The following is a 15,728-nucleotide window of genomic DNA, read 5'->3' as shown; positions in this document are numbered from 1 at the left end:
GGACTGCAAAGCAAAGATACGCGGAGTGTGATCATTAAAGTGGTCAAGCACCGCAGAGGACATCACAGAAAACCACAATTAGTAGGACAAAGTCATTCCTCTGCCTTGCTTTGCCTTTCCCTCCCAGGGACGTGTCTTTTGCTGTTTTTGCTTTTGCTGCAGCCTGCTCTTCTTGAAATAAAATGATCAAAAGCACAGTGCTTTGAATTATAGCAGATTGTTGGCTGTTTGCTACAGTGTGTTGCTTCTATTGAAGCCACCTTTTGTACTGTTTCAAATGCACCAACCATTCACAGTGAGAGGAATTTTGTGCTTAGAGTGTATTCTTGTCCCCATGCTTGTCACCAGGCACATCATTAGCATTCCTCAGCCAGGCTGCACCTTTGCTGTTTGCTCCTGGTTATATATGTGCACGTGTGTGTGTGTGCGCGTGTGTGTGTGTGTGTGTGTGTGTGTGTGTGTGTGTGTGTGTGTGTGTGTGTGTGAAGGAGAGAGAGGCAGACAAGAGAGGGACAGAGAGAGTTTCCTTTCCTGCACTCTTCTCCCTCACATAGGAGCTTGCAGGGACAAAACACTAAAGAATAAACTGCTGAAATCTATCTTTAATGACTGCTAATTAGTCCAGGCAGAGAGGCCTTTAATGATATGTGCGAGTACAAAAGTTTGGACCATAAATCATAGCATTATTAAAGAGTGCTGCTTGTCACTGGCAGTTTTAGTCGGTTTCCATAATGGCTTCTATTATAAAGCAACTTGGCAGCTGTCAGCTGTTTTCTTGTAATTAAACAGCCAATGAGCAGCTAATTAAGACATATGTGTATGGAGCAGTAGAGTGGGGCATGTTAATGATGTGCTGGAATCAATTCATTAAGTCAAAGGATGAGGAATCCGGTCGGTGTGCATTCACAATCCTTTAACACCGCGCATGCCAGTGCTGCGTTAATCAACACTAATAACCATCCACTGTTATCATTCCTACCCAAACACAACACCCTCATGCTGTACTCACGGTTGAAATGCAGCACTCCTAAGATACTACAGTAGAAAATATAGTCACGGTAGTATTGTTATGTATAAATTTCATATTAATAATTTTAAAAAAACACCACTTGGAAACAGTCACGGTCAATGAGTAATATGTTAAGCACAGTGGTAAACAGATCACTTTTTACAGAGCACCTTTTAACCTTACTGGTTCTATAAAGCATTTTACATGTTTGTTATTCACGCACACACATCTGAAGCAACTTGGAGTTCAGTGACTTTCGCGAGGAAGCTTCAGCATGTCGAGGACGTTAGCGATTGAACCCATATGATTAGCAGACAAACCTCTCTACAACCTGAGCTACGGCTATGCTATTGACATGGGGCATGAATTGATCCTTCGAGATGAAAACACGACTTCACTCACACAAGTTTTTCCAGTAACCCGAGCTGTTTCCTTGTCTGTCCTCTGTTTAATGCAGGGCTTTTTCAGGAGGAGTCAGCAGAGCAATGCAGCTTACTCCTGTCCCCGTCAGAAGAACTGCTTGATCGACCGCACAAGCCGCAACCGCTGCCAGCACTGCCGGCTGCAGAAGTGCCTGGCAGTGGGCATGTCACGAGATGGTAAGTCCTCTATGGAAGAGGAGAAGCAAGTGGGTGGATTTAGCAGGGTGGCATGGTGAGTGGTGAGATGTGAAGAGCCCCGGTTCAGGCTCCTGTGTGGGCAAACGTGTGCTCCGCTAAACCGCCTTTGGATCGATGCTTCAGGGAAACTGTTGGACACTGACCTCCCCGTAAAGGGAGCAAAAAGAGCTTCCTTGTGGCAGTGAAAATATCAAACTTACTGAGAAGCAGCTCTAATTTACATTATCAAGTCAGTCTATATCTTTTAGCAGCTGTGTATTTGAATCTCGCTGGAGAGACAAAGAAAATCTGTAGGAATGAGATGAGATAATGTCGTTATTCTCAAAGGGGTACAACAGACATTTCCAAAGGAATTCTTGGCACGAGAACATGTTAAGCTGTCAGTCTGTGTTCATTCTCTGCCAGTAGTAGGTGAGCACTATGTCTGTGGGCCTAATTTGTTGCTGTGATAGAAACTAGGTTTGATGAAATACAAGGTTGTTAGAGGTTGTCATTAGTCCTGCTGCAGCTGAGATGCAGTAATGGGATCACACAGGTGGGGGTGTGTGCAGAGGGGCTCCTGCTGTGCCAGGCTGGTCCAAACTAGACTGGGCTTAAGAGATTCTATCAGAACAGAGCAGAGCCATGCCATTTTTCTGTAAATGGCACAGAGGGATGTGCACAGACATGTGAAAACTTGAACGGAGTACAAGCGAAGAGACTGGTACAACTTCATAGACACACATGCACACTTATTAAATTAACACAGAAGTGCATTAGCACCGTGTGCGCAGCTATCCAGTATACATTATTACATGCACGTATGAAGACACACTCATGTATAAACACACACTCTGGACAGTAGAAGGTGACTCTTACCTTCACTGAACACACCAGAGCCCATCTGCCCGAACTCTTCTCTGCTGTTCCACTCACTTTCCACTGTGCATACACACACACATACACACACTGTGACCGGCTGACTTATTGCCAGGCCCCCAGAACACCGGCCAAGAAGTCTCATTCACAGAACCAATGTTTAGTCTGGAAACCTTAAGGTGTCTGATTGTCTGATAAGCTTTTCTGGTTCCTTTCCACCTTTACCTCTGCATTTGTGAAGCTGCTCATAATAATCTCTAAATCAATATAATTAATGCTGATCCCCCCCTAGATAAAAATATGTTGTAAATTAATGGGAATAACCCGTGGCTAAAATATATGGTGTGCTGCTTTCTGATAGTAAAGCACAGTTTATAGATGAAGGGTAATTAAATTGCCTAAGACTTTAATTTCTTCCCAAAAAATTCCCAAACGTGTGAGAAAACTCAGTCTGTGCAATTCCATTGTATTTCCTAGAGACAAGTGTCAGTATACTTAAAGATGAGGCAAAAGAGAATGCCATATAATTTAAAATCTTTTACTAGGTTTGAAAAAATAATCGTATTGAGTGTTTTCTCCTAGATGGACTGCTTTGGGGAAGTGTTGAAATGAATGCAAGTTTTCTTCAGCTTGAGTGTAGGCAAGCTTTTGCCTGACACAGCATGCATATGGTGAAATCGAGAGCACAGGAGAGGGGAGAAAGTGGCTCGACTGTAAATTACAGCAAATCAAAACAGTACAAATCAGATCAAAACTGGTAAATAACTAACAATATATTTATTTATTTCATTATTTAATTGGTTACTTTAATGTAAGGCATTTGGGAGAGAGTGCTTTGATAAAACACTGATTCTCAAAAAACAGTGATATTCTATGTACGCCCAACCCGCTAGTAAAACTAGTAGTGGTTCACAATCACTCGACTGTGAATACAATAAGTAAATTAAACTTAGTACATTTATTTTACTTGATGCAAAGATCCTTCATAGAAAGTGCCACCAATTCTGAGTGTTTTGTTAGTCTCACACTTGTCTTGTCCTGCTAATTACAGCAGTGAAGTTTGGTCGGATGTCAAAGAAGCAGCGAGACAGCCTATACGCTGAGGTCCAGAAGCACCGGCTGCAGCAGCAGCAACGTGACCACCAACAACAGCCTGGGGAGGCGGAGCCACTCACACCTAGCTACGGCCTCTCTGCCAGTGGCCTCACGGAGCTTCACGATGACCTCAGCGGCTACATGGATGGTCATACTCCTGATGGCAGCAAACCAGACTCGGCTGTCAGCAGCTTCTACCTGGACATTCAGCCATCTCCTGACCAGTCAGGCCTGGACATCAACGGCATCAAGCCGGAGCCCATCTGCGACTTTGCCCCAGGCTCTGGCTTCTTCCCCTACTGCTCCTTCACCAATGGAGAAACCTCCCCCACCGTGTCCATGGCTGAACTAGGTAAGGAGCAGCAGCGAGAGAGAGGGAGAGGCAAAAGGAGACAGCAAAATGAAGGAGAGGGGGGGAACAACTCAACCGTGGGGCAAACGACACAAAGGTTGCTTAAAATAGCAGGAGGTTGGAGACTCATCTCCAACACTCATTAAAAGAGCCTCTTTTTTGTAATTAGTTTCCATTAATTAGGGCCAATCAGGATCCAGCAGGGCAGGCGTCTGGGGAAATCATTTTTTTAGGCTCCCCTGTGCCTAGGAACTCCTTTTAACAGATGTGTTTTCAAAACCATTTAAATTCTTATACTCAATATTTCTCTCAGAGAAAATGTGACCTTTGTTTCAGTGAGTAACGTGGCACCCCTCCTCCTTTCCATGCATTTGTGTCATAACTAGATTGGCTTTCCCTCAACCTTAAGCTATGAGCTTCCTGCAGGCAGTAAAAGGAAATGTCAACAAGCCTTTTCCCAGTCAAAAAAAGCCCACGCGTATCCGCCTCTCCTCCTTCACGAAGGCTCAGTAAATAAATCTTCTTTTCCTGTGGCATATTTCATCAGTGAGGTCTTCACTTTCACATAGCCTTGTGAGAAACATTCGAATCTCAACTGTGATCTTCCGTCTTTGTGACTGCTTGTGTTTCAGAACACCTGGCCCAGAACATTTCTAAGTCACACATGGAGACATGTCAGTATCTGAGAGAGGAGCTGCAGCAGATGACCTGGCAGGCTTTCCTGCAAGAGGAGGTGGAGAGCTACCAGAACAAGGTATCTTTACCACCGCTGTGCCTTTCTGGGTCTCCACAGCAGTTACAGTAATCAGAATCATTGTTTTAAAGTAGATAACCCATTCACTGTCCTATCTGTTCTTAGCCCCGGGAAGTCATGTGGCAGCTGTGCGCTATCAAAATAACAGAGGCCATTCAGTATGTGGTGGAGTTTGCCAAGCGCATCGACGGCTTCATGGAGCTGTGTCAGAACGATCAGATAGTGCTGCTGAAAGCAGGTATGACAGCTTGTCAACATGGCCTGTTGCCGTCAAACTCACCCACCACTACCAGCCCCTCCACCCCTCTCCTCTGGCATTGTCACAAGGGCGTAGCTGACCTGACTGCACAAAGCCCTCTTCTTCACAGGCACAGACAGTGTCACAGAGAGGAGACCCCACCCCGCCTGCTTTCCCTCACCGTCTCTGTCTCTCCCCGTTTGGCTCCGTTCATTACATACATAACAAAGGCAGACACAGCATTAGATAAGTCATGTGTTCCCGTGCTCAGATAATACCTATCATGCCTGCCGCCATTTCTCTCTCCTTTTCTCAAGCATCAGCGATGTCTGTTTAAACTTCTCTTAAGAGGATGCACTCACAGAATTGTGTATATATAACCCTGCTATGGCTCTTTGCACACAGTCACCTATATTTATAGACAAATACAGACACACATCTACCTCATATCCAGCAAACAAACAGCTCTCCCGGGTCCTTCCCTGGGTGTTTCTTTACATTAGCACAGCCCATACGAGTAACGAAATACAGAGCGAGATCCCTTGTCAGACATGACATTTTAAAACAGTAGCATCTCCCTTGGAGGCAATAATGGCTTCAGTTACATTTTCTTGATCCTCTTATCCACTCCCACAGAGTGGTGCAAATTATACAACACAATAAACACCTATCTATCTAAATAAAGGTTGAATGAATAAGCACTGTCACCAATGAATGGAGTACAATTTTTTATCAGGCATGTCATTATGGAAGAATAGCCTTCTGTCGATGATGTTTTCATCTGCAGAGGCTTTTTTTTTCTTCACTCTGACAGCAGGCTTCTTTATTTCAAAGTGGTTGTGTTAGTCATATTGTAGAAGATTAGCACAAAGCTAAATCATGTGTTTTGCATGGCTGACTGATGTGTAACTGTTGGGATAAAGGAAAAAAACAGAAATAACAAAGCTCAGATTCAGCATCTTATTCCTGTCTGTCTCCACAGGCTCTCTGGAAGTTGTGTTTGTCAGAATGTGCCGTGCCTTTGACACGCAAAACAACACAGTGTATTTTGATGGAAAATATGCTGGACCTGATGTGTTCAAGTCATTAGGTAAGTGGAGTGGGTTTAGGCACGTGTGTGTGCGCGTGTGCACTCATGCATTTGAATGACTGTGCATGTGTGTATTTTTGTGCTGCTGTGTTTGTGTGAGTGTGTTTAGTTGTTTTTTTTTTGTTTTTTTTACAGTGTATTACTCCTTTCTTTGTTGTAACAGCCAGAATTAGAGTCTGCTGTTCTGTTCTGCACAATGCTGAACGCCTCGAAGCAAACACTCATCCCTTCCTCACCTGGCATTGCTGTCTTTTCAGCGGTTATTTATGGTAGAACAGAGATCTTAGTGAGGCTCTGCTGCATATGGCTCCTGTAACTGTGGAATAAATAAAGCCAGACGGAGTGTCTTTAGGGAGAGTGCTATCAAAACTATCATTGATAGCCTGACATAAAACATCTCAGGCGAAAGCAAATAGAATTTGTGTCAGACTGCCATATTACTGCTAAGATGTCCCGCCGTGGATTTTTCCAGCTACCTTTTGACAAAAAAAAAAATGTAAATGCATCCCATAGTGGCTGAAAAAGTGGAGAATTCTGTTTCTCATTGTGAGTTTGCATTCACTATCATTGTGTTTGTATACGAGTGAGCATGTGTGTGTACTATACCAGTGTCCTATGAATTCTGTGCCGAGAGGTCCACAGTGGGGGAGGCAGAGTGATGGGCTTCCCGAGCTGCCGTGGCATCCGCCTGTCTCTCTCTATCTCCGATAATTGATTTAACTAAAAGCCTCAATAGTGACCTCATTTTGGCTTGCATAACGCCACCCAACTGCCAAAAGTGACTCGTCTGGGAGGCAAAACTCAGTAAAAGCATTGCCTGTTCTGCTTAAGACGCTCCCATGTGCTGTCAGCACGCCACTCTTTTTCATTTCTCCCCCTTTCCTCTCCCCTCCCCGTGTGCCTCTCTCCCAATAAAGATCAAGAGTGAATGTTGTTCTTTGGTCTTCCATATCCTAAGCCCCCTCTCTCTGTCCTTTGCTGCGGCAGGCTGTGACGACTTGATCAGCTCCGTCTTCGAGTTTGGGAAAAACTTGTGTTCTATGCACCTGTCTGAGGATGAGATCGCCCTGTTCTCCGCCTTTGTGTTGATGTCTGCTGGTAGGTGTCATTCACGGTGCAAAGAGAGGGTGAAAAAAAGGCAAACATACATTCACCACAATAATGAACACACTGTTGCAGTCCTATTTTTTTCTGATAATTAAAATCTTGCATTTCAAGAATTGTGTTTGGCTTTGAAGAGCCCCACATGTGTTTTACAGCCACATAAAGATGTGACTATTTTCCTTCCAGACCGGTCCTGGCTGCAGGAGAAGGTGAAGGTGGAAAAACTCCAGCAGAAGATCCAACTGGCCCTCCAGCACGTCCTGCAGAAGAACCACAGAGAGGACGGTATACTTACAAAGGTACAGTGCATACAGAACACACTTCATCCGTTATCCCCGAAAGCTGGAATTCCCTGCTGTTGTAGCAATTTAATCTTACACTGCTTAGGATCTTTATCCACTGGCCTTGAAACATTTTTAACCCCAGTAGATTAAATGAACCCAGATTTCGGAGGAAACATTCATAATGTGACATGAAATACCTCTTTTATCAGTATATGCTTTGTTATCAGCTACACCGGCTCCTTAATATAAAGTGTCAAGTTTTCCTTGTGCCTGAGCGCTTGTCTCAATATTTACAAGTCTGTTTGCCCCTGTGTGAGACGGAATACACTGTAGGGAGGAATGTTTTTCACTACCATTGCTCCATGTCCTTGCCTCCCTGTGAATCTAAACAGCCTGTCTCCTCTCTCTCCACAGTTGATATGCAAAGTGTCGACACTGCGGGCGCTGTGCAGTAGGCATACAGAGAAGCTTACAGCTTTCAAAGCAATATACCCAGACATTGTGCGTGCCCACTTCCCCCCGTTATACAAGGAGCTGTTTGGATCAGACTTTGAGCAGTCCATTCCCCTTGACGGGTAGCAACCCTGCCAGGTGCCAGTGTGCCCACCGTAGGGGAATGTGGAGGAGGAATCTGAGACACTTTACTGGTGCCCTGCACACACCAGAGCGGACAGATGGCACGCTGTTCAACTTCTTCTTTTACATTGGAGGGTAGGGCTTGGGGAGTTGATTGTCAAGGTTTACCATATTGAATCTAGTTCTCTTTGTAAGAATTGTGGGACCCGACACCCCACGGGACATGAAGAGGAGATAGGAACAAATCATTTCTGTTTGGTTGAACTTGACCCTCTTATGCGCTTTTCTAACCCAATTCTCTTCATTCGTCGTTGTTTTCACTTGATTAGCTGCATCACCCCCTATCATTCTCCCTTTTTTTTTTTTTTTAATCTGCACACCTGGCTTCTAATCATTATGAACAATTAATGAGACACCTTTGAAGAAAAAGAAAAGAAAAGCTGAAGACCTCTTCATTTAGAGGATGACCACATCAGTATTATTTCCCAGGTTACACTCCCGTAACAGTTCTGCTTTCTTTCCATGGTCAAAGCTGTCACCTTTTTACGCAGAAAAAGTGACAACAACAACAAACAAAAAAAAGATAAACGCGCACACTTTGGTCAAGTTCAGCCTCTTTTCTCTTGTGCTCAAGCCGTGTCGTTTGGGATGACGCAGTGCTTGGGATGAAAACTCACGGCGACTTCGAGGGAGGTTCCATTGGCATGGCGTTGCAATCGGCACTTCTCTGTGGACAATCGTTTAAAAGAGAGAGAAAAAAAAGAAACCTAGAATTCTGGTAATTCTAATGAAAACGCAATGATTTAAGTTGTCAAAGACTCCATCCACCATTGTTGCATAGTGAAACCATGTAAGGCCATCTGCTATTAATCCTTCTCTGGACAGGTGCCCTGGAGAAGCACAGGGCGCCAATACAATGAAAAGGGTCCATTCCACCTGTTTTATAATGTACTACAGGGTATATGGTCATAAGTACTTACTATACAGAAAAAAGTAATGTTTATAGAATCTATTTTAAATAACATGTATGATATTAGTAGTTAGACCATTCTTAATTGTTGAATTGATAAGGCACTTTTATTTACACCGTTCTTTAATTTAAGACTTGTATATTTACCTAGTGATGTGTTGCATGTGCACAAGAAATACAAGTTGAATCATGGATGCAGAGGTTAGTCCCGGGAGCTGCAGATGTTACTGGTCTACTGGAAGCGTACGGGATGTCTGTTAGGGTGGCTGGCGTGGCTGCCGGTTGGCGAACAAAAGAGGCGTGGATGAGAAGGCAGGTTAAAGACACTCCGTCGCTTGTTTTCGCAACAACTGCCAGTGCGACGCCTGTCAAAATGTAGCTGTGATACTCCTCTGAGGGGAGCATGCACAAACATAAAAAATAATACAAAAAAAACAAAACAAAACAACCTTGCGGTGATGTTTTGTTTTTGTTGTGAACAGATCTGGATTTCATGGCATCTGTTTCAAGTTTTTGAAAATACAAGAAAACTTAGGTGTGCTCGGGTGACAGATTTTGGGGATTTATTTTTTTTTTACTAAACATTTGCTTCTCATTGTACTGTGAAAATCTGTACATTTTTCTTTAAGGCTATAAATCAACCCAAATAGCCATGTGGTTGGACTGGGAAACTCACATGCAGTCTCTAATCCAATTGTTCCATCTAGTGGAAGATAAAGATACAGCAAGCGAGTTAACAGCCTAATGGCAAGAGACCCCGGGGTCTAACCTAAAAAGCACATTTACGAGCCTCTGTAAGAACATTTTCAGCGTCTTTATCTGCCTTCTCACCGCAGTCTCAGCCCGGCAACGCCACGACAGGACACAGAAGAAACAGTGAAGGGAAAGTGAATATTCAAAGCCTTGTCTGGTTGTAAAGCTTCTATTTTTGTAACTTGTTTTGGTTAATAAACTCACGAAAGAGAACGAGGGAGAGAAAAAGATGTCAGGTAGCACTTAACTATATCCCTGCAATAATTAGACTAGCCGTTGTTCGTATGATTAGGGGAGAAGCATAAAAATGGTAGGACAAGTGCTATTTTCAGAATGCTTTGTTGTTGTGCTTCTGTTTTTGTTGAGTGCGTCTTTTTTGTCAGTGTGGTAGTAAAGTGGTAGAAAAAAGAAAAAAAAGAAACAACCCTGGATGTGCCAAACAATAGTCGTTGCTTCCGCTTTTCCAGTCTACTCGTCTGTAATGTAGAATGGATTCCTAAGACATTCCAGCAATCTCAGTAGCGGCTTTTAGAAAAATCGTTAAGAACAAAAAAAAAAAAAAGAACAAAAAAAGAAAAGACTAGAAAAAAATGATATCCCTTTAGAAACCCGACAAAGCATGTTAACACATCTGTCACCAGTCTGTCTGTAACATTGAATCCAGTTGTTTTGTCTTTTTGTTTGTTTGTTTGTTTGTTGTTGTTTTCCTTTTGTTTGCACACTATCATTCCTCTACCGTGCAATTTGCGCGAGGCGTTAATGCCTTGCGCTGTCACCCCTCAGGGAAGAGTTTCTTCTGTGCTTTTCTGTTTGAATTCATTAGATTTATAGTTTAGTAGATATTTTTTCTTTCTATCGTTCTCTCTTTTTTTTTCAGGGACGTTCCATGAGAAGTGGTTGAAAATTCCGATTTGAAAATTCATCACAGAGTTGTTCAGAATTTCACATTATTGGTGTCCTTAAAGGGCCTCCAGCCAAGTCGATTAATGAAAGCAAATCTTCTTTGTAAAAGAAAAACCCATCAAACCCCATCGCATTTACAAAGTGTAGTTTTTCAGTACACGGCATATTTCTTTCACGCACACAAAATAATTTAAAAAAAATCTGTTTTGGTTTAAAACGGTGTCATCAGGGTCTTTATGAATAATAACCCTCTTTGTTAGGAAACCAAATATTCTTATGCAATACTAAATCTGTTGTGTTTTGGGTTGTTAGTAAATATGCTGTACCTAAGTAATAATATCTGTTAACGATCCAATGCTATTTTGGATATGCACAAGCCCTGTACGACTAGAAAACCTCAGTCTCAAAGCAAAAGAAACCCAGTCTGGAACACTGCTAGACAATCCGGTGTTGAGAGGCCCGGCGGCCCGCCAAGAGCAGAAAAAAGGATTAGGTGCGAACGCTCAGGGAGGTAACAGGTAGACCGAAGAAACGGCTCGCTTTCCTCTGGAGTCGCGGAGCATTTCATTAACTTTTTTTTGGGTTTTTTTGGTGAATTTATGAGATTTTTTTGAAAATCTTTAAAAAGCACTCAAATGATGAGAGGAGCTTGGCTGAACTTTTTCTATTTTATTTTTAATTATTGGTTGTTTTTTTTGGCGTAGCACACTGAACATTTTGTTAGAAAATAATGAGAAAATTGAGATTTGGCTGATTCTTTGTCAATTCTTTTCATTTTGTTTGTTTGTTTCTTGAAGATTATTATTTCTTCTTCAAACGTTATGTGATCACGTAAACAATATTCTGTCAAACATGGTCAGCCTAAGGTCTACCACTAAAAAGGGGTTCTTATCTCATAAAATGTGTTTTGTTTTTCATTTTAGTCGAGTAGCTGGTAATGTGCTCTACAATGTATAACAAGCAATATGCCTTGTGTTATAATTACGGGTCTCTACAGTGCAGCCATCATCTTTTTTCAATTGACTTTATTCATACAGTTGATTTTTGTTTACTCTTTTTCTGAACAAAAAGAAGTAATAAAGCCCCATCACTCTATTTTTTAATCTTCTTAAGGTTCCGATAGAGGGAAGATTGCAGGAAACGGTCACCAAACACACAGATGCTTGTGTATAACTATAAACTACGCCTTTACACGGGCCTGAAAAGTGATGTCTTTCTGTATATTCTCATTCGAGATATCCCACTTTAAGCGAGGGATCGATGCTACTTGTGCTATTCAATCAGTGTATAGTATACAGTAAAATGTGCTGGTCCTTTTGTCTCTGCTCTGTTGTCTGTAAAAAGCAATAGTGTGTGCGTGTGTGTGTGTCTGTCTGTTCTCACAGTATGTGAATATTTAAAAAAAAAACCCAGACAAGGCTTTAATAATTACAGAGGAACAGGGTCATGTGGATGAAGAGGTTTTGATCTTTTTTTCTTTCTTTTTTTTACATTTTCTAACAAAAAAGAAGCAAAGGTTTTGAGGAATGCTGAGCTCGATCCATCCATAATAGTTGTAGATTTTAAAAAGCATGACATAACGCCTTCGACAATTCACGGGTCTCAAAAGAAAAAATTCTTCGCTATCAGTTTGTTGGTCCAAGCCTAAATTGAAATGAACCGAGCCAAAATGTGCACTGTAGATTGCGTCTTCGACCGTAAATTGTGAAGACCGGCGTTATGTCACGCTTGAGGTTGCCGGTGTGTCGCCCAGAATTGTGAGTCAGTCGTCGCATTTTAACAAAACCCATTTTCCAAAGCACAGGTGATAAGACTTTATGATTAAAGTTACGTTTAAGAATATAGTTTAAAAATAACGAGACAAAACAATGAAAAGCAACTTTTAGCCATAATCGAATGTCAAGCAATAATATATGTCTGTGTATTATTTTTCATTCTTTTGTGCATAATAAGTCTTTGAACATCTGCATGTAAATACACCTCTTATTTATCGCCATTGGGTTCGGTTTTATTTTTGTGTTGATTTTGTGGATGTTTTCTCTTTTTTTTTATGTTTCATCTGTACATTTGACCAGTTCTGTTCCCAGGTGGAGAACTAAGAACTTGACACGGCCTGTGTGCTGTATATCTTATTTTCTCACTCTCTCTCCCTCATTCTCTGCTGTTTATTCACCATATTTAATATTATTATTGATCACATGTATAAAGGTAGCTTTGTAACTTCTGTCTGTATAGGGTAAGAGGAAAATACTGCTACTAAGGCCTACCCAGTGAAAAAAAAAAATTTATCTGTTTATCAATGACATCATATTGTACGATAACTCTGTTTCTACTTTGCTTCCCTCCTTTAGGATTAGTTTGATAGCGATAGGGCGTGCTGACATTTATTTTGTGTTGCCCTGATGTGTGGTGCTAGGTAAGTTAATTTTGTGAACCAAGTATTGATTCCTAAGCCAGGCCGCCCTATTAGTTCATTGATTTCATCGCATATTAATGTATTATTGATATTAGGACTCAACGAATAATGATAATAATGATAATGATAATGATAATAATGAAAATGAAAATGATAGTGGTAAAATTACCCAGCCAGTACCTGTATCAGTGTGCTAGACTTGGGATAAGGCACTTATTTCCTTCTGACTTATATCAAAGCTAGTATCTGCGAATTAACAAGCTTATTAAGGTCGCTTTTCTGGTTTGTGGAAGAATTATAATATTCAAACTGAAACAGCAGTATTGGATTTTTTTTGTCCTTTTTCCTTTGTGTGATTGTAAAGAAAAAAACACTCACTGAGGCTAGTTAGTTTGTCAGGTTTTAAGATACTATTTACCTCCCCGTGTCTGCATTGTTCTTCACCTGATGCAGGGAAGTGGTGCTTGGATTTCATTTTACAGAGCCTCGGTGTATGCTTTTGTTATTCCCCATTTTAAGACTATCCTGATCCTGAAGCAGCGGTTTCTCCAGAACCAGTGGCACAAGCCTTTTGCACCACACTGAAGTGTTAAAATGTACACGAGAGGATTGCCATTTGAAGACAAAGTTGACCTTTTTCTTTTCTCTCGACTCTGTAGCAAATATCAGTAAGAATATGCTTGCAATAATACACAACGTATCACACTGAGTGCCTCTCGGTGTAACAAAATGCATACATGGTTTTGATTGTCCTTTTTTGTTGTTGTTTTTGTGGTTTTTCCAGATGTGTACTGAAGTGACAATGTATTTTGTACATGAGGGGGAATTGTCGCTCGCTCATGCTTAAAATGTTTGTTTTTTTTGTTTTTTTTTCTCAAACTCTCTCTCTTCATGTGTTGTTCATTCTTTTTCGCGTGGGTTGTTGTTGAAGGGTTCCGATGTGTAGATGGTCTGTTTAGAGTGTACACGTCACCCCTCACGTCATTTCGGAAACATAACTGGGAACGTCGCTTCTCGTTGGTCGACAAATGCTCGCGGACGATATTACAGAAGTGTTCTCCTGCACATTGTTTTGATTTTTCTGGTTGAGCAAAAAAAAAAGAAAAAAAAGAACTAAACAAACAAAAAATACCTAACAGAAAGTCCACATTTCTTCATTTTCTGTTAGTGTTAAATCTACTTTTTCTTTTTTATTTCACTGAGGATGGAAGATTTACTAATGCATTGTATATTAAGTATTTGTATGTGTTTGTAAAACAGACATACGATGCATCTGGATTTCTTTAATGTTCTGTGTTCAATGTGCCCTCGGTCTGTTGGGGTAATTTAACATAAAAAATGGGGTGGGTGCGTGGGGGAGGGTGGAGCAAGGGTGGCTTCTTTTTTTTCCATGCAAAAGCAGTACGAATTACGGAAAAAGCCGAAACTAGTGTGTGGTTGTCACAAATTTCTAAGTCACATGTTTGCTACTGATGTAAAATGGGGACAGATGATCATGTACCTTTTTATCCAGCTCTTTTGAACTCTCTTTAGCAGGTAGTCTATTCACAAACGTAGTTTTGCTCCTTCTTGTCTGATTCTTAAATATGAAAATAAGTATTTTGATTCATTTTGTAAATACGGCTGTAAAGAAAAATAAGAAATTTAATGTTGTCTTTTAAATACTTTTCATTCTAATATGAATGTTGTTATATTGTACTTAGAAACTGTACCTTTAATATTACCTTTATTAAAAGTGCATTGGACACATCGATTTTAGATGTGCTTTATGTGCTGTTATCCCATAATAAAATTTACCGCTTGTAATGGGCTTTGTTTTTTCCCTGGCTGTTTATCTGTCTCCTGTTGTCTGCTCTCTGTATTCAGCTCACACTAGAAAAGTTAAACCGCACGTTCTGCCGTTACTTAATCAGAGTGACGAGCCTCACTCCGCTAGAAACTTTTCTTAATGACTGAATTATGTGGACAATACCCAGATCTAAATAAATCTGTGGTGACTAAAAGAATGCAAAATCTGAAGCTTCTCCAGAAATCTGGATAATCATTTCACTTGTATTAATTATTTTAATGAATGACTCTTTATACATTTTTCATTAAATGTTTTCCATGTAATACATTTTAGATTTTGATTAAGCATTATTAACTGCAAAACTGTGGAATAATATCCAACATTTCAGATTGTTTTTCTATATGTGCTTACAGTCATGTGAACTCTATGCAGGCCTGTGCAAAGTTAAATGCACCCTTGTTGCTTCCATAGGAGTTTAGAGGCTCATCAAATGCACTTAATTAACTGAGCATCAGCAAATGTGATCACCTCTATAAAAGCAATGATGGCAGTTTTCTGACCTGCAGCATTTCGTTGTGTGTTAATACAACAGCATAATCTTCACAGGTGTGGACATCCTAACAAATGCAAACCTCAGAGAAAAGAAAACAAGAATTACTCAGACTCTACAGGACTCAGTATGTTAAATATTAAAGTTTTTGACAGTACAATTAGAAAAAGGCTGAATATTTATGGCTTGTTTGGACGGGTGGCCAGAAGAAAGACTTTTCTCCCTAAAAACAACACGACAGAATGCCTTAAGTTTGCAAAGCTGCATCTGAACAAACCACAAGACTTCTGGAACAAAGTCTTCTGGATAGACAAGATCAAAGCGGAGATGTTTGGCCATGCACAGCATCACTTTTGGTGAAACACAG

The 15,728-nt window shown here is 41.0% G+C and overlaps 1 protein-coding gene across 2 annotated transcripts in view; it reads left to right on the top strand.

Moving 5' to 3' along the window:
* The window catches only part of roraa (RAR-related orphan receptor A, paralog a), a 188,621-nt gene extending 173,793 nt beyond the window's left edge, over positions 1–14,828 (top strand). For both annotated transcript variants that reach the window (XM_082542137.1, XM_082542138.1), the window contains 8 exons: positions 1,467–1,608; positions 3,539–3,934; positions 4,567–4,688; positions 4,794–4,926; positions 5,909–6,016; positions 7,004–7,114; positions 7,307–7,419; positions 7,819–14,828. In XM_082542137.1, the coding sequence (XP_082398263.1) occupies positions 1,467–1,608; positions 3,539–3,934; positions 4,567–4,688; positions 4,794–4,926; positions 5,909–6,016; positions 7,004–7,114; positions 7,307–7,419; positions 7,819–7,983 (1,290 nt within the window). In that variant the 3' untranslated portion in view covers positions 7,984–14,828. The remainder of the gene's footprint in view (positions 1–1,466; positions 1,609–3,538; positions 3,935–4,566; positions 4,689–4,793; positions 4,927–5,908; positions 6,017–7,003; positions 7,115–7,306; positions 7,420–7,818) is intronic.
* Positions 14,829–15,728: the final 900 nt, after the last annotated feature.

Source organism: Aulonocara stuartgranti (genome assembly GCF_965226115.1).
Source record: "Aulonocara stuartgranti genome assembly, chromosome: 7".
NCBI lineage: Eukaryota > Metazoa > Chordata > Actinopteri > Cichliformes > Cichlidae > Aulonocara > Aulonocara stuartgranti.
This window is presented reverse-complemented; position numbering and strand designations above follow the sequence as displayed.